Source organism: Phoxinus phoxinus (genome assembly GCF_949152265.1).
Source record: "Phoxinus phoxinus genome assembly, chromosome: 23".
In the NCBI taxonomy this organism is placed as follows: domain Eukaryota; kingdom Metazoa; phylum Chordata; class Actinopteri; order Cypriniformes; family Leuciscidae; genus Phoxinus; species Phoxinus phoxinus.
Genome location: NC_136898.1, coordinates 9,143,529 through 9,163,704, shown reverse-complemented (window position 1 = coordinate 9,163,704; position 20,176 = coordinate 9,143,529). Strand labels below are relative to the sequence as shown.

Genomic DNA, 20,176 nt, shown 5'->3' with positions numbered 1-20,176 from the left:
TAGTATGACAACACTTTTTTGCAACTTTTTTACAATATCGTGATAATACGGTATACCGTGGTAAAAGCCTCAGCGACTATCGCAACATGAAAATTTGATGCGTCACATATGCCCACCAACTGCATAGCAGTAGCCTACATGGTCCGTGTGTGTGTGAGAGAGAAATAACGCCAAAAACCACCTAACTTTAAAAATACTGAAAAGGATAAAACCGCTCCCTGGGTATTTCGCTCACTTTCTACCTGTGCTGGATACCCTCAAGCTGCCGCATGTGCTATTCCCATCAGGACGGTCGGCACGCTCGGGACACAATCCTCTCATTCTCACTTTTAAACACAGCAGGACAAAGACGGTTAGCACATCAGTGTTTCTTTGCTAGTTTCCATGGAAGCACTAAGTGTGAGCGGAGTTACTGGCTGTGCTGTAAATTGGTTTTCGCTCCCGGTTGCCGCCAGTCAGGGTGCAGGGACCCTTTCAAGTCCGCGCGGAGAGTAATTGGAATGATGTCTCCGGGAGCACCGCGCTTTCCTGGCTGTTGGGCGAACTCAAATGGATTTGATTGGACGGTTGCGGCGTGCGACTGCGGCCCCGGTCGCACCTCAGGGACGGCGGCGGTGTAAGGAGCTGCTAATGGCGAGAACGAAGCGCAAACATGCCGAGACGAAACCGTGGATGGGTCAGGGAGGGTCAGCACTCCTACAGTACACACACTGTTTGATAATGTCAGTTTGAGTAGATGCATATGAGACGAGCGAGGCAGGGCTGTTTAAGTGTCATCAGAAAGAGCTTTGACTCGAGAGAGTGAGTGTGTGTGCGCGTGTGTTTCCGCATCCTTTTTCTATTTCATTCAGATCACAGTTTGTCCTGGCGCTGTCAAAACTCTTGTTACCATGGAAACTGTTGGAGTGTACTAATAATATTTTCCCTCTGCGAGACAGGAAGCAGCCAGAGACTAGCCCATATAAGGCATCTTCCTGTTTCCTGGCTGAATGCTAGGTCAGATCAGACTTTCACAGAATTTCTCTGGAGCAAAACCAAACAAAATAAACCTTTATTTTTATTTGCCTCTCATTTAATTTAATGATCCGAATCCAGTGATCAATATTACGTTATGTTAAATCCATGTGCACAGGCAAATGTAAGTACTCGGTTGCATAATAGTCTGTTATTCAGCATCTGTGCAATTATGATGCTCATAACACAAATTTACCTCAATGATCCCTAATTTAGTGTTGCAGTAACGCTATCAAACCATTCTTTATAAGTGAAACAATTAACAGGCTCAGTATCAATAACAATGACGCATTATTACATTTATGGTCACTCTTGTCATTTTGCTGCAGACTAATTACATAATGGCTTGAATAACTGATTTAATGCCTGAGATGATTTTGTTTTGTGGAGATGGTGATGCAATGGGGAAATTTAATCCAATGTTTTCATCAGGATAGCTGCTAGTCATTCCCTCTCTCTGAAATCTCTGAGGTTTTGCTTCTTAGCTGCAACTCCATTAAGACCAAAGTGAGAAAATCTCAAGAGTCACTTCAGGACATTTGGTAACTACCTATAATCTAACTAACTCTGTGACCGACCGCATTAATTTGTTTTTTAAACGCAGGGCCATCATTAAAGCGATTGTGCATTATAAAATAAAATTGGTTTGGCATCCGCAAAGTCTGGGACAAATAAAATGTGATTAAAGCAACAAAATCCCAAATAAACAGAAGAGGACCGAAAAAGATTTTGTAAAGAACTCGTACTAGATAAAGAGACTTACTGTTTAATGTATTTAGCATCTTCAATCATACGTACATGATGGAATGGTTTCATGACATGCTTTATGGAGAGAAAAAAACATAAGTCTATAGATAACACATTAAAAACAAAGACCAGAAAATGACATGCCTTCTACACATAAAAAACCTCTAAGAATTAGATTGTGATACAAAACTAGAAAAACAAAGATAACTTGATTGACAATAAAGCATAGATATACAGGACATTATAACTGAGCAGAGTCAAAAACAATAAGGTACAACAAACAGAAAAAAAAACAATGAGAACCAATGGAACACAAGAGGACAGAAAACTACTGCACAGACAGAGAAAAAGAAGTGGTATTATTTACATGGTATCAGACAGAAAACAAGGTGTCTATTTTCTGAAATTAATATGTAGTGACCAGTTAAAGGAATGGCTCACTCAAAAATGAAAACACTTGACTTGAGATATCAATGTTTATGGAATGAATGAAAAAAACATGCACACTTACACACACATCGTAATTTAAACATCCAAAATGAAAAAATTAAATAAAAAATACAGGTGTGAAAACACCAAAGGAAAATGTGAGGAGCATGCAACCCAACAGACAGATTAAGGAATGTCTTTTCATAGAGATGATGAAGAATGTGCTTTTATGAAAATATGAATTGAATTGGCCACGCCCACAGGATGTGGAACTGCAATGACGAGAACAGGAATACTTTATCCATCACAACAACAAAATAGGAAAGATAGAATTATGCATCCTGTTCGCGACCTCAATCTGAACATGCGTTCTCAATTCAATCCGGAACAGCACTCAACTCTGATAGAGACAGGTGTGATTTTGAGAATGATGCTGAGCTTGACGGCCTCACTTTTCATGTTACGCAACAGAAAACACACAGCCTACCTAGTTAACCAACCATTAAAAAAAATGGCAAACAAAATGTCCATTTAATCTCACAGCTATGATACAAATGAAATTGTAACCTCGTTTATCTCGATTAAACCTTGTTTACCCAGACTGAGGTGGATTAGCACGCTTTGAAAGGGTTCATTACTGTTTTAGATGTGTTTTGACATTGATTAAAAATGTATTTGTCGCCATAGCATCAAATGCGCATGTGTTCCATATTCTTCCCCAGAGAAACTGAGGGTTCATGGAAAAAAGAGAGAAGAAGAAGGGGATATGCCTAAGGATACAGAGGCCACACACACATATATTCCCAGTATAGATCCTCCACTCTTGTGTGGCTCATTTCTGAAAGTGGGTCATGCGTTGAATGCAATTCACAGCCCAGGCTTGAGCGGTAAAGCCAATTAATAATAAATCGGTAGTAATGATCAGTGTTTAAATCATTCAAGTGGAAGCAGTAAGGTCATTTAAAACTGTAGCATAAGCAATCAGAGATAGTTTATAATGGGTAATCTTTGAATTTTCAGGAGAATGGATTGCTAGCGGAGAACTGCTGTAATTACACACATTAGCAATGTATTTGCGTACACTGCAACTAATTGACTAACCAAACCACAAAGCAGCAATAACAACATTCGGAGACTCATATAAATTCATAAGCCAGATAAAGAAGTGCCTGCTCCTTCGGAGCCTTTTAGGGGGGAACATTCAGTTCTCTTGCATTTGTATCATATTTATGTAAATGTTTTTTTCTCCCTCCTTCATTCACAAAACTCCACTGGGGGGTTTTCAAAGCCTGACCCACTTATGCAGGAGATGGTTGTAAAGACGCTGAGATGCGTCTCTGCTTTGGGCAGATCTGACTGTCCCAAATTCTCATTCTGCAACAGCAATGAGCTGAGAGCAAAGCCATCTGACAGAATCAAACCGCAGAGAGATCATCCAACTTCAAGAGCTCAGGCTGCGGTGCAAGATAAGTGAAAAGTATGAAGAGAATCTGAGAGTCTTTCCTGGCGCGTGGAGGGCGAACACAAAGTGCCCAGAGTCGCTGTCTCTCTGCCGGCACGTCGACTCAATCACTTTTAGAATCATTAAAAGTCAGACTCTTCCACAAGAGGAAGTTTAGCCAATTCTAATGCAATCTGGAACAATTTCGAATATAACAAGTTGAACATATCTGTACTTTCTCTTAAAGGTGCAGCCAATAATTTGCTTATTTGTGTCGGTGAGAATGCAATGTCATGCATTTCAGTTAAGAAATAAGAATATGCTGCACATTTAATGTAAATAACCCGTTCTCTATGAGCCTACACCATCAGAACATTATTTAAGGTCAGAGTAAAGCTCCAGTTTGATAGGCGGCTAACAGTTTCTGATTAATCTATACTGGGTCGATATCAGCACGTGAATTCACTGGCTGTACAACAGAACTTTAACTGCCTGCAGCTGGATCTGAAGTGACCCAAAAGCTCAACATACTGTAGTGAACATTTGGATGCTGTAGTGCATCTTAGTCACGGAGAGCGAAGAAGGAGGAATAGACAGACACTCAGAAAGAATGGAAGACAGAGAGACTGTCCGAGTAATCACTGTTTAAGGCTCATGTTATAACCTGAGAGAAACTCTGGACTGGGAAGTGGGAAGGAGAAGTTTCTACTGCATTAAACCTCTTTGCATTAGTCTCCATCAACTGCAGGATTAGAGACACTTTGATCTGGTCACGTGCACAAACTCTTCCCACTCACACACAAACTGGCCTCTGAAACCCAATGGTAATGTGTTTCTTGGCTTGGTGAAAAAAATGAACAAATAAAAATGAACTGGTGAGTTGCATGTTCCTTCGACAGCATGTATTATGCAATTTCTCTTTCTCCACCATACAGTCCCAATCAGGGTCCAAAATTCACACTCGCCAAGCACCAAATGTGAGTAAAAATTGGTTTTAGTCAGTAAATAAGACATTATTCGCCAATTGACAGGTAATATTATTAGAAACCGCAATATTTTACATGATTTGAAACAAATTGTAGTAACTAGTCATATTCTCACTAATGTAAGTGATGTGAGCGATTCAATCAATTAAAAACGTGACACAACTTGGCTCGCATCACTTACATCAGTGAGAATATGACTATAGTTTGTTTCAAATCATGTAATATACTGCAGTGTTAGTGTCAATTTTCTCAAATACTCGCCATTGGCAGACAATGGCAAATGTTCATTTTGGATCCTGGACTTGATTATCGCTGCTCTACAAGCAGAAGTCATTGTCCATGGATGATTCTAGTGGACTTTCACACTCAACGTCCACTAAAGACAGAAATAGCACATAACATCTCCAAAAGTGGTGGCCCAGATTAAGGATTGACTGTGGATCTTAGTGCCACTTTGAAGAAGTGGGGAAGTTAAGCTGTGCTGTCAATGAGGGCCTTGTCCATTTCCTGAGAACATAGAAGGAGCGTGTTATATGGTGCCCGAGATGGTGGCGGAGGGCAAAGGGATGTTCTATCTGGTGGAGAAGGTTCTGTGGCTGGTTGCATAAACTGCTTAGACTACAAGTTAGTCATCTCATGTTTTTTCTTCAAGACTGGTTATAACTTTTTTAAGTCAGTTACATAAAAAGGTAAACTGGTTTAATTTGAATTCGAAAAGACTGATTAGCCGTAATAAACTGCTATGGTTATAGTTCTTAAGACACAGTTTTAAGTTAGCGGCTATGTTTATGCAACTGGCCCCTGAACACTCAAATCACGCCATATACTGGATAAACACTTTATAAAGGACACGATTTAACACAGTACATTTGGGTTTAGATGATAGATGATATCAAATCCACCAGATGGACAGCAGAAGATCTGAGGATCATGTTTATATGAGCTAATGTAAAAAGATGGCGTGTGTGTGTGTATTAGGGTGATTGAAGATGGACTATTGTCTTACCCTGCGTTTCTTCAAGCTCCCCGGGCTGGTGGGAGACGGACTGGGCGACTTTGCAGAATGGGGTGTGGACAGCTGACTGGCTGGGGTCCCATTCACTACAAGGGGAAAGAGAAAAATGCTTGAGTTCACCCAAAAAAAAAAAACTGCATAAAGTTTGTGAATGAAACTCAGCAAATATTCCAAGCGCCCCAGGAGGCTGCCAGTGCTCTTATATTTAAAAAGTGAGATCTTAAAAAGCCTGTCTGTGAGTAAGAAGAGAAGAAATCACCCACACAGCTGCTCCTGGTTCCCACATTCGCATCCCTAAACAAATCCTCTTTGGATAGAGTGCCACACACACACCCAGTGGCACAAATCCCTACACACGCACATCTTCCAAGGCCCATCAGTCATGGTATGACTGCACTACAGGCCACTGAGAAGATCCAAACTCTCAGTCAACACCAAGCTGCTTCATATTCACAGGCCACTGCCTCTACTTGCTGATACAGGATAGGAACACTCTTGTTACTGTCACCAGGACATTCAATTTATACAGACCATCAAAATTTAAATGGGTAGAAAAAATAAAAAGATTATTTTTAACTGCAACATATTCTTTCTTATTCACTTTTAAATTTGAATAAAAGCAGCATCTATGAGAATATGAATGAATGGAAAAGGTCAATGCTTATAGTGAAGGTATAACAGAAATAAACCAATGTGCTTTCATGCAATGAATTTTTAAATGCATAAAAATGATAAAATATTAATCATGAACTAGGCCAAACTAATTATGTCAGGTGCTACTGTCAAAAATGTGTCATTTAATATTTATAAACACCATATAAAACATACATATATATGCTTCCAATGTTACTTGCGGATAAAATGCTTAAAATGGCAAGAGGGTTGACATAAACATTCTAAATTCTCATTCATTTACAATCCAGTGATAAATTATAGATTTCAAAACTATTTTATTTATAGCAGACACATAGCTATGGAATAGCCTATCATATCAAGTTTGAGAGACATGGCGTAAAAAACAAACGCAATTAAAACGTTTAAATAAAATGTGCAGCCTATAAACACTATAGCTACTCGGCCGCCCCTATAGACTAATTCAATTAGACATCTATAACATACTGATTCACATGTAAATACATTTCAAGCAAAAATCCTTCTGGCTCTGGCATCAAACCCAGCTGAATAAACATCATTTTCGATCTCCGTCATGAAAAGTAAAAGCCAGTTTCCGCAAAAGAGCACTGAATCCGCCTCTCCTACCTTCGTATTGCAGCATCTTGAGACACAGTGCTATTCCAGGGGGCAGAAAGCAGCAGCACTCGCTGAGCGCGGATTCCAATGAATGGAGCGGCGGAGAGCAGAGCGGAGTACAGCGCGTGAGGCGCTGCGAGCTCATTGGCTCGCAGCCTGCTTGCGTGGCTGTGACGCGCGCCTGAGCCAGTGCAGTACGGTAAGTGGGAGGCGCGCGGGCTGAGGTAATGGTGGAAACGCGCCGAATCTTCCCACCGACAGACCTTTAATGGCACTCAAACCACGGCCAGATACAAACATAAACACTACCGTATATTTTACATGAAATAGTCATTTCTTAGGTCTCGTTCATTATGTGTAGTGAAAACAATGTCAAATGACCAAGTCACTTTAATTAACCTACTTAAAATGTGGCGTTATTTAGTTGGCCAGTATTTGATCTCAGGTAGGCTATTTTTTTATTCATTAATTCAGTTTAATTTAATTTATTTTCAAGCATTTATATGATTATTTAGTCATTTGATTCATTTATTTCGTTGTTGAATAACACCAGGTAGCAAGTGATTAAGATGGTATAAAAAGCCTATAAAAAGTGCTTCTTTATAAAAGCACTTTGTCAACATGACCCTATGTGATCTATGTGGTGTTTACAGAAACGACACAAAGATCAATTATAGCTTGTTGGATGTCAATACTCTCAGTCTCAGCATACAGTCTATTATTATTGAAAGTGATTAATTCTAAATGGCTTCCTGCCAAAAACAAAAACACTGAACTGAAGAGTTTTTGAGTGCACCAAGTTCTCTTTGAAATGAATGCAGTGTGGGTTAGGGTTAGGAAAACACATTATTTACAGATTTTGCTTTAGGCTACTTGTGAGGTAAAATTTTGTAGTGAAATATGTAAAAAAAAAAAAAAGAGGTTTGTCACTATTTAAAAGGCTCAAAATCATTCGAATCCTATTTTTGCTTTGAATATCAGGAGGTTTGTATGAAGGCCACATTTTCACCTCTATAAAAACGACTTCATCTGTCTTCACTTCTTCACACTGTGTGTGTGTGTGTGTGTGTGTGTGTGTGTGTGTGTGTGTGTGTGTGTGTGTGTGTGTGTGTGTGTGTGTGTGTGTGTGTGTGTGTGTGTGTGTGTGTGTCAGACTGGGTGGAAGAAGTACACTCATTAGCACAATCTGTGGTGCTTCATTAATTTGATGCAAATTAATGATGCATCACTGTTTTATTTTGGGGTTAGTGCTCCAACACGTTCACAAAGTTCCCTGTCAGAAATGGAAACATGCTGTCCCACCCCCTGAGACAAGGGTATCCAAATATCCTTAAACCCCTTTTTTGGGAATATAACAAGAAATATTCAAAACTGGACTGGATTTGGGACCAAGTATCAGTTTAAGAATAACTGATTCTGATAAATGTTCCTCATTTTGAATAATGATTAATGTTTTCGTTGTGAGCGGAAGGTTTGACAGCTCAAATGTACATCCATTTTCCTGACTGAAAGTAATCAAATATCCCGTTCATAACCCAACCTGAGGTCGAATTGATTCCCCCCCTCCAGCACTCCACCATAAATACAAACATAAACGGTAGAGCTATAGAGGATGTTACAGCATTGCAGGAGACTGCTGTGAGAATGCCCATAGTTTATGTACTGTATGGGATATGAGTCCAGCATGGTTTATAATACAAATATAAATTTAGACACTGAAAAAAGAGAAATGACTCTGAGTTTGCTCTTGTGTAACATGCTCAGCTGTGGGAGGATGGATCCAGTGATGTGACCTCTCTCCTCTCTCTCTCTCTCTCTCTCTCTCTGCTGTTTACTTCTCTCTTTTTCACACCAGGTGCAGTTTGATCCGCTGTTTGCATCTGACCCTTTGTCCATAATTCAAAGCGAGGATATGATCCAAAAGGGACCGTAAAAGAGGTACAGCGTCCTCTCCTGACATACCCCTGTCCTGATCTAACACTCCCACTACAGCTCAACAAAAATAACTTCTGTCTTAATATATGAATGACTTACGATCAGTCACAAAAGACATGATTATGTTTTAGGGCTTTTAATTGATTACAACTTTTTTATTAAATTCATCACACACATATGAGCAGAGAAAAGCCTGAAGGGCAGTTCTAAAGACATTTCAATTATTTACTCATCTGCGCCAATAATGTATAGACATTACAAATAAAAATGGCTTTAGAAATCAATATAGGAAATATGAGATGTTCAAAAAATGAGAAATGATAGTGGAAATATAAAAAAATAAAGTAAATATTTACATGGCATAAAAACTAACATATTATGTTTACACAAATTATGCAATACACTATATATATATAAACACACTACTGCATTATTAAAGTATACAGAACATCCAGATAGTGGTTATGTCTGTCTTCTGCGGCGCTCTGCTCTGAGTACATTCACGAAAGCGCATCTGTCTCACAGTGGATATCATTTTTAATGAAATTTCTATTTATGGTGCATCTATGTGATATGCACAACAGGCTTTCAGAGAGGAGCAAGACAGAGTGGACAGTAATATCAGTCCCTATGCAATAAGGGCTACGAAGAAAATAAAAAAATTCCATCACCAACAAGCAAACAAACATGACTTTTCATACATTTTTATTGCAGCCAGATAGCTCATAATTCTTTTTATGTTACAGTCAATATTATACATCTGTATAGACTTTTCTTAAATAGCATTCCTATTGAAGACTCCAATAATTGACATGATTCTAGTGAAATTACAACTGACATAAAAAAGTGAACTACCTAACATTATTTTTGAAATCACTTTGAATTGGGTTTCTTATCTGTATCCTCATCTGATGGATTATTTGTAAAAAAAAAAGATTATAATAATAATAATTATGCTAATATTGTCCAATACCTCTGATATATTGTGCATCTCTGAATTCATTCTGACCTTGCATTTAAAGTCAAAACAACATTCACAAATCATTGTACTTTCGTAAGGAAATATATTTCTGAGTAAAACAGGGGAACTTGGACCTCAAAGACTTGAGACTTGACTTGAACTTGGACCTCAAAGACTTGAGGCTTGACTTGGACCTCAAAGACTTGAGACTTGACTTGGACTTCAAAGACTTGAGACTTGACTTGAACTTGGACCCCAAAGACTTGAGACTTGACTTGAACTTGGACCCCAAAGACTTGAGACTTGACTTGGACCTTAAAGACTTGAGACTTGACTTGGACCCAAAGACTTGAGACTTGACTTGGACCCAAAGACTTGAGACTTGACTTGGACCTCAAAGACTTGAGACTTGACTTGAACTTGGACCTCAAATACTTGAGACTTGACTTGGACCCAAAGACTTGAGACTTGACTTGAACTTGGACCCCAAAGACTTGAGACTTGACTTGGACCTCAAAGACTTGAGACTTGACTTGGACCCAAAGACTTGAGACTTGACTTGGACCTCAAAGACTTGAGACTTGACTTGAACTTGGACCTCAAAGACATGATACTTGACTTGGACCCAAACACTTGAGACTTGACTTGGACCTCAAAGACATGAGACTTGACTTGGACACAAAGACTTGACTTGGACCCAAAGACTTGAGACTTGACTTGGACTTTGCTATAGGGCTCAAACTGTAGAGCGTGGTGCTAGCAACACCAAGGTCATGAGTTTGATTTCCAGAGAATGCATGAACTGATAAAATATATGGAATATGGAATGCAATAATATGTGTAATATGGAATGCAAAGTCACTTTGGATAAAAAAAAAAAAAGAGTCAGATGCATAAATGTTCATTTTAACCAGTAGCCTTTTCTTCAAACATTAAAGGGGACATATCATGCTAAATCCACTTTTTTAGCCCTTAAATGCATTTTTTTTTGTATATTTGGAGTGTTTAGAAGTACAGAAAAGTTGAAATTAGTATCTTCAGGTGCTTCGTTGATATCTTTATATTCTGTTTTGGTCATATTTTGCAACCTGTTCCGATTTTTCTATTCTCTATTACGTTTTTTGAACAATAACGTCACAGTATTTGCAGCGGAACTGCCAAATAAGGACATCGACTCCCAGCCCAACACTTCGAGCAATCCGCCATTTTTATTAATTATTTATTAATCAATGACACATAGGTTATAACCGTAATTAAACTAAACTATACCTGTTCCAACTCCATACAGCATATATTCTCTGACTCTAGGCATTACTGTCCGAGTCGAAATTAACACCGTTACTGTGAGTTTCTGTTTTGATATTATCATCTTTCCGTGAGTTGAGATTGTTCACTGAGTGTGAGCTGGTTAGGCTCCGCCCTCTGTGCAGTGGACCAGCAGCTCATTAGCATTTAAAGGAGACACACTAAAACAGTGCGTTTTTTCTGAGCCCCAAAAAGTGACGATTTAAACATGCTGTAAAAAATTATCTGTGGGGTATTTTGAGCTAAAACTTCACATACACACTCTAGGGGGATCAGAGACTTATATTACATCTTGAGAAAAGGGGCATAATAGGTCCCCTTTAAACACCTGAGAAAAATAAATACAGAAAGTATCTTCATATTAGAATTCCTATTCCTATTTCCTAAAATTCCTATTTTTACAGACACTTTTTACAGAGTCTAGCTAACATCCGTTGAAATAAAGTCATTTCCCAGGTGGAACAAGTGAATACACTTTCACTACATTTTTTCTTTGGAATAACGAGCACCGATGAATCATACACCGCGTTAACGAAAGTTATAGTTCAGTTTTCCTGCTGTAGGGCGCATGCTAATGGGTTAATGAGCTGTTTGTGGGTTTGTCAGTAACAAGCTGAGCAACTGGCTAGAATTACACAGTAAGAATAATAACAAGGTCTCTGAATTAGAGTGACAGGAGCAGCTCTGCATTTCCTGAGGACAGTCAGCCAGCGGTGTTTCGAGCTGATTAAAGATTACTCTCTGGTGCTCTAATTAAAGTTTACTCTCTGGATAAACTGCTCGGATAAAAATTCAGTCGACTACAAGGCCAAGCTCCTCCGTGCAAATTCAAAGGAAAGCTTAACAGAAATTTGTGAGGAGAACGACCTAAGATTATAGATCAGAAATCCATTGGAAGGATGCCTTCAGTAAATAGGACAGGCACAGAAAGACATGCAGTCTGTAATGAACCATCTCCGCCATCCCACACAGTTGTTGATAAATATGACAGAGAGAGGCTGTTTATGTCTGTCTCGCTGTGTCTCCTTTGTTAAAGCACCTCTAAATGTGTTGTCATGCACAACACTTGATCGTACCGCTCAAACTGTGAATAATTCGCAGGATGACATGGGCTTCAGTTTTTCGTTGTGTTAAAAAACAAAAGGCTTCTCGTAACTGTACACAAACAGTACATCAGTGCCATTTGTATAGAAATTCACCAAAAGTGCGTTCATGTGTGTTTAAAGGGGTGCAGGCCACTCTCAAACAGAAATCAATGTGCTATACTTAGCCTGACAGGGTGTATTATATAAACAGCACTCATACAGTGAGCAGCTTCTCTCACAGACACTTAAAGTAAGGACAGCTAGACCTTTCTTGAAATCACTTATCTGATTCATCCCAAGAAATGTCTCACATTTGACCTACGCTGTCTGACAGATTAAAAGGCAGACGCCTGTTTATCAGTCAGTTTGTTTGATCCTTTCAGTGACTGGTATTTTTAGTCTATAAATTGACCGTCGGTTTTTCTGGTAGCTGTGAATACATTGACTACAACCTAGAAGTAGCAATAACAAAACAGCAACGCAACAGCTACAAAATTGCAATTGTAATCATATCTGTCCACTGGTCTTGCTGAGAAAGTACAGGACGTCTCCACTAAGTATTAAACCTGCCCACACCTGTGTGGGACTCCTAGTAGGAGAGAAATAAAGACGTGTATGGCATAGGTTTCAATGCTTTGACTAAATTAAATAACTAAAACATTTTAATAAGCCAGGTTTTTTTTTAAACTTTACGGACCCAGAGACCACCAACCCAGACTTAACAATATAATAATTTTCATTAAGAACCTTAAAATATCGAATTAATAATTATTTAAAAATATATATAATAATATAAAAATAACGGATCATTATACGGAGCGATTTCATTATTTCACGTTAACTATATTACGAGTTATTTTCGCTTAAATAAGGTTTATATCATTAAAATCTTTGATACCATTTAAATTTCTCAATTATTGTCAATAATTTCAATATCACAAAAAAAACTAATAGCATAAGTAAAATAAAAAAAACTCTTTGTGAAAAAAAGCTTATTGTGGACAAGTACAGTCAGTAATAAAATAAGAACAAAGAACTAATTGCAAGCAATACAGTATGACAAGAAACTACAATAGAACTTCAAGCACTAGAAATAAGAACTACTACAAAAAATGTATAAAGTAATCAAATGTATATCTTCACTGTTTAAATTAAATATACATGTATTCTTATTAAAATCTCTCCAAAGTGATTTGGTCATGAACAGCGAGATATTTTCTCTTTTTTGTTGTGTGATTAACATTAATGACACAGATTGCGCATAATTCTACTCCATTCGCGCTCACATCCGAAATGCACACACATAATAAAGTCTGTTTTATTGTCTTATGTCTGTCTGTTATTCGCATATCTCTCGAACCGTTAGTCCGATGGCTTTCAAACTTGACAGGTGTCTTGCACGAGGAAGTGCAGTGCCAAGTTTGATGTTGTGTGGATTAGAAATGCAAAAGATATCGTTAAATATATCTGTAAAAGAAGCACTTAGAAGGTTGTGGTTTAAAAATAAACATTCTGACATAAACACTCTGTCAGCTAAACATAAGGTTAGCTACACTGTTTACTTCTGAATATTATATTTTATTCTGGTGCGCTTAACGTTATCGCTACTGTGTAATAGTAGCCTATGCTATTCACCAACTAAACATATCATATTCAGTGCGTTCACAGTCTCTTTCACGGGCATCATTTGTAGTAGCCTATTCACAAACTGTTTGCTCAAGCGTAGCGTTTTCTCAGAGTTTACTGTGTAGGCTGCTCCCTAACTCATGTAGTTCAATTTTCCACATTTATTTTATGTCATTATGTCAGTATCAGTATTTGCTTTCTACCATACACAAATAAAAATGTCACTGAACTTTTGCTGTGTAATTGTAACAATGAGCACTCAAACACATCAAACCAACAATTACTAAAAACACACACACAAACTTTTTTTTTGCAGAGGCATTTTGCACTAGTTTATAGAATTATACTAAAAGGCCTTTTACTTGCTAAAAAGTATAAACTATCAGAAGTCATGTAGAAGATAGTGTACAACAGGTTTTGATCATGGAGACAATTTAGAGCCCTAAAAAATCTCAAATATAATAGTGGGTTTTATAGGGTTAAGAACATTAGACAATAGTTAGAAATGGCATTAGAATTTAAGAAAATTCTATTTATTATTATTATATTACAGCCAATGCTCTCCATTGACGTTCGGATTGAAAACCCAGGCAGCTAAATAATCAACATACCCAGCATAATGTCTACAACTATTTAATTTTTTAGAACTTTATTTAGAAAGAAACTATCATCAAACTTTGCAGACCGCAGTAAATTCATTCTTAAACCAGACCAGTAATGAAACCTTTGCAAACCTGGCACATTCTCACTCACCCCGGGGTTCCTTAAAGGATTAACGGGCTGTATTGTGAAAATGTATGACTGGCACACCAATCACTCGAAGTGAAACCGATTCCATGCTTTTATGGATCACGTCTGCGAGTGTCTGCTGAGAAACAGCCGCCTGACTAGAAGTGATGAGCCACACTCTCTGAGCCTGCCTCCACCTAGCCTGCCAAACAGGAAGGGACGCCCATATATGGGCACCTCTATTGTCTCCAAGGCACAGCTCCCTTAGCCGGCGTCTCCATGACGACCGGATAGAACTCTAAGCCAAACCTCTACTCATAGAGATTCAACTGGTACGATTTAAACCAATCATGTAACGGCTACGGGAAAAAAATATCAACCAGCAGCTTCTAGACGTGTCTGCCACACATCTTATAGAGGTGAAGACGCAAAGGCGGTCTTTGTTAGAAAACTAGAGCACAGATACAAAGTAAAGCATCAATAGGAAGTGCATGTGTTTTTTCGTTTTATCAATAAACAGCTGGATTTTTTTTCTTCTAAACACACTCATTCATACTTTTAGGCTATACCTCAAAACGAATAAATAAGCAAGTAGTTGATGCATGCACAGTCTGGTTTGCAGTACAATTTAGACTTTGCATCCAAAGTACCCTTTAACACCTTTAATACAATTAGCTTTTTGGAATATGGAGTAGCATGCATGTATTGTAACATGGCATTTGAATATGGTAATCACCAGTGCAAACTGGAACAAAAGCAAACCGCATAGTGCCTATAATTCTGATCACACACACAACAGTATTCATTGCACAACAGTTGATGTGGATCTGCAAGACTGAGTCACACTACCCCCCTCCATCTCTCTCTCTCTCTCTCTCTCTCTCTCTCTCTCTCTCATCACCCCATCTATTTCCCGCCCCGTGCCTCAATATCTCATATCTCTCATCTTTGACTCCTCTCCACCGGGATGTGCCCTTCTGAATCAGACAGCTATACCTGAATGCAATTCCACCTCGAAGCCAGCAAACACACTCCGCTCCAGCGGTGCACACACAGAGGGGTGCTTTATTGCACGGAGAGCTATCACACGTGCGTGATTTCCTATTCGTTTGTTTTTATGTGATGTGAGAAGTTAATTATCTTCTTTTAACAAATGTTCAATCGACAAAGAGAGAATGTTTGAGAAGGGAGTTCACATGTCCACAAGAAACTATTCAGAGACGCATTTGCTGTCGCATAAACCCTCATGCACATATGATCATTACCTGAGCCAGAAGGAGACTTGCTGCGTCTGGAAAGGGCAAAGCTTCTGGGAGAACTTCTGTTTAAAGACCCCATCTTCCCATAGGACGTTGCTTTCATTACTCGGCACTCTGTCACACAACAAAAATCGCATTACATAGTGAAGTCCAAAAGTCTTTTGCTTAATTTTCATTATTTCAATATCACACCACCAAATGACTCTCTAGTTTGATTGCCATCTCAAATCCTCTTTAAAAGTCCTCCAAAATTCAAACTCTTCCCGAAGATAATCCTTAAACTGAAGCACTAAATTAATCCTCCTTCAAAAACAGTCTGCTTGTTGAAGCACATTTATGCAAGTGTGATCAAAAAGATGGCAGTGCCTTAACCCTAAATACAGATCAGAGACTGGGGATTACATTATATTCTCTGCAGACGAAGTGCTGCTTAGCTTCTCGCATGCTCCGTGTTTATCTGTCCCATTTCTGCTTTTGCTGCAATAACTCTGTGTACATAATGAATTCAGAGAGCAATATAACTGTGACACCAGGCATGACAGTAAATGCCACTGTCTATTAAGGCAGGATTTATTGAAGGGCAGGATGCCACTCTACTCTTTGTCTCCAGGGAGTTATATTTAGAGAGCAAGTTTCAGCCCTTATCTCTCTTACAAATCACCTCCTTATATACAGTAAAAAGATGCTTTCTCACAATTGTTAATTACAGCCTTATATAATTGTCTTTATCGACAATAACTTCAAGTATTATGGATCAAATACAAATGAACATGGGATATCACTGACTAAGTGAAGTTATGGGGTACCATTCTGCTCATATTATATTAAATATGTGTTCTTCAGGGAAATCTTTGTCGTCAAAGACTGCCATTTTGGCTCCGTCCATCTCGCCATCGGCATGCTTCATATGTTTCTCTCGCCTCTGATCAAAACTCATTAGAACGGCACGTGTCCCTCTACTAGTGCCTTCATAATTAAATCTCTGCTCATGATTGACTGCACTCGCTCTAATTCACCGTGATAAATCATCTGATATTCTTCATGACATTTGTTCTGTACAGTGCAGCTCTAATTCAGTAATAGCCACTAGGTATATAGATAAGATGGCTGGATAGACATAAAAAAGACAGAAGAGATGGACAGACAGAGAGACAGTAAGATAGACAGATGGCAAATAGATGGATACTTTGATGGAGAGATGGAAAGACGGATAGATAGATTGCCTTTTGTTGTTTGATTAACATAAAGGACACAGACTGTATGGTAGGCCTATATTAGGCTGCTGTCACTTTACAGTTTTTCTCAGTCGCTTTGGTGCATTTCTCACATCACTATTTACATTTGCACAACAGTTAATGCAGTTCTCAAAACAATTAGTACAAACTGCAAAACCTAGTTGATAACCTGCAAAAGCGTGTCACTTGCTCAAAATGGATCACTCATTCCTCAAAAGCAAGTATTCATGTCAATGAAAGTGTCAGTGTTATCAAGATGAAAAGTCTTGACACCATTGCTTATGAAAAAGATAGTCAAATGGCTTTGTCATGTTTTCATTATGACAGTTTACTCTGTAAATGTTTTCCCATGCAAAAAAAGTCAGATATTGGTGACACTACCTGAAAATGCTCAAGACAGCACTATACTATTTGCACAGCCATTTGAAAAATACAGTAAAGTTACACATTACTGTATTTAGTGAGGTAACTACAAGACACTGAATGTTTTACATTTTTACTGCATATGCTCTTTGCAATTCTATATTTTGTTCACAGCATTGTGCAAAAGAAAAAATACAGCCTTATTTACAACAAACATAAACTCCCTTTGGGTAGAGCTGTGCACAACTGTAAACAATATTGCAGTAGGCTACATATTGGAACTGAACATACAACATACATAGTACTGTAATCATTCATGCACATCCAGACGTTCCTCTCTGTCTGGCCACATAATTTCATCTACATCACAGCAAATATCATCTCTTGCAATGCAATCCAAAACAACAACATGCTTGCTCAGATGGTCTCCAGTTAGACCCCTCTCATTCTCAGGGATTATGTCCCTGTCTAACAAAGTCAGCAGATGTTGTGTGTTGTATGGAGAAAGACTGGGGATATGCCATTTATACACACCTGTTCTCCCGACGAAATGTTTGAATAATTTAATTTACAGTGGTTCTCCCAACATCTGGCTGCACCCTTCGACCAGCCTCAGCCGTTGTGAGGCCGTGATTGACAACATGATCCACAATTGTAGCCCTGATTTCATCAGGGATCCGCCTATGTACTTGCCCTCTTCTTCCCCTTCCCCTTCCCCTTCCCCTTCCCCTTCCCCTTCCCCTTCCCCTTCCCCTTCCCCTTCCCCTTCCCCTTCCCCTTCCCCTTCCCCGTCCTGCACCCGCACCCCTCTTCCACGAGGCTGGCCTTCCTTTTCTGTGTCACAGTATTGTAGAAATGGATGGTACACAATGTCCTGCTTGGTTCATATATGCTTGTAAAGTGGGGGTTTATGGGATTCAGCTCTGACAGTGATTGTAGAGAAGTGGCTTATCATTGGTTGCAACTACAGTAATGCTTCACACACCCCTTCGCATCAGTGAAAGTTGAGATTCACCTAAGATAAATTGTTCAATTTAGGAGACATTTTCAGGGAAAAAAAAGATTCAATTTTTTTTTTAAATTTGCTTGACAGATTTTGACAACTAGTTCAACATTTTTGTATGTAATGACTCAAGCAATGAAAGGAGGACTATTAGTTTTATATGGAATGAATATTCAGCATTTACAAGTATAGTTCATTTTGACTGACATGACATAAGCAAATGATAATGTTAGAAAACAGCAGAGAGTTGTATGAAAGCAATTGATGCATGTCCAAAAGCATTTGCAATTTGTTGGAAGGAATGAGAAACTGCTACTATGATGTGCACAAATGACTAAATGTTGTGGAGGTTGAACTAACTATTGTGCAAATGTAAATAGTGATGTGAGAAATGCACCACAGCGACTGAGAAAAACTGTAACACGAATGCACAGATCCAATATTGATACACATTCTATTTTCTCCTGTAACTACGTTTGCTTAAGACTTAAACCAACTGGGCTTACGTGAATACTCGCCAAGCCCGGCATTTTGACATATTTTTAGATAGATAGATAGATAGATAGATAGATAGATAGATAGATAGATAGATAGATAGATAGATAGATAGATAGATAGATAGATAGATAGATAGATAGATAGATAGATAGATAGATAGATAGATAGATAAGATAGATAGATAGATAGATAGATAGAAAACTGGGGCGCCTGCTCTTTACTGAGCTCACATCAGCAGAGAAGAGTCAAACTGGCAACAGCCTTTGTCTCTCCACACCATTAATGAAAGGAAACCAGACAGAGCCACATACAGATTCTCATTTCCTGACAACAACACAACAGGAAAACATGAGAGGAGAGGAGAGGAGAGGAGAGGAGAGGAGAGGAGAGGAGAGGAGAGGAGAGGAGAGGAAAGGAGAGGAGAGGAGAGGAGTGGAGAGGAGAGGAGAGGAGAGGAGAGGAGAGGAGAGGAGAGGAGAGGAGAGGAGTGGAGAGGAGAGGAGAGGAGAGGAGAGGAGAGGAGAGGAGAGGAGAGGAGAGGAGAGGAGAGGAGAGGAGAGGAGAGGAGAGGAGAGGAGAGGAGAGGAGAGGAGAGGAGAGGTCTATCTATCTATCTATCTAAGTGGAGATGGCAAAAACCCAGAAGGGGTTGGTGTAGGCGTTAAGGGGGAATATGCCTTTCTTTTATATTCCACATTTGTGTGATGAATTTTTAATGGACTCATTCATAAGTTGCTTATGAACTAAATGGTAACAGGATGTTCTTCATTCAAGATGGGACAAAGAGAAAGTTTCTGTGTAGGAGGAAGATGCCATCCACACAGACCTTATGCTGATGAGATCATGATATGTAATGTTCTCTTGTGCAAATGGACACAAAGGAAACTACTGAAGGGCTCTTTACCGGTCTCATCCAACAGGAAGTCATCCTGGTAACGGAACTTCTCCGGGCCGCATGCGATGTAGATGTCCTCCTCCCCGAAAAAATCTTGAAGGCACATGACCTGCGATTGGAAAGAGAGAAAGTCATTAGCAGCATTAGATCCATTACAGCATCTGAATGTCTATTAAACAAAGGCTTAAGGACAGAAACCCTAATGATCAGAGAGCCCAAATCACAGATCCAGCCTTCCTCCTTCAAAAATGAATGAGATGGTTTGGTCGTGATCACCACCCAGAAGGCTTTGCTGAGCACATCTCTAATGTCTTTTTAAGATGAGTAACCACCAGCCCTGTTGCTGTTGATTGCCCCTAATCAAGAAGAAGTTAGATCTACCAGCCAAGCCTCATTTCC

At 39.0% G+C, this 20,176-nt stretch overlaps 1 protein-coding gene across 7 annotated transcripts in view; it reads right to left on the bottom strand.

The window, feature by feature from the left end:
• dclk1a (doublecortin-like kinase 1a) overlaps positions 1–20,176 on the bottom strand; it is a 48,947-nt gene that overhangs the window by 10,428 nt on the left and 18,343 nt on the right. For 4 of the 7 annotated variants that reach the window (XM_079599594.1, XM_079599592.1, XM_079599595.1 and 1 more), the window contains 3 exons: positions 19,787–19,886; positions 15,790–15,897; positions 5,624–5,718 (listed from right to left, as the gene is read on the bottom strand). In XM_079599594.1, coding sequence (XP_079455720.1) covers positions 5,624–5,718; positions 15,790–15,897; positions 19,787–19,886 — 303 coding nt within the window. Of the gene's footprint in view, positions 1–5,623; positions 5,719–6,892; positions 6,979–15,789; positions 15,898–19,786; positions 19,887–20,176 lie in introns of those variants that run through there. The other 3 variants (XM_079599598.1, XM_079599597.1, XM_079599593.1) reach the window with 2 other exon arrangements.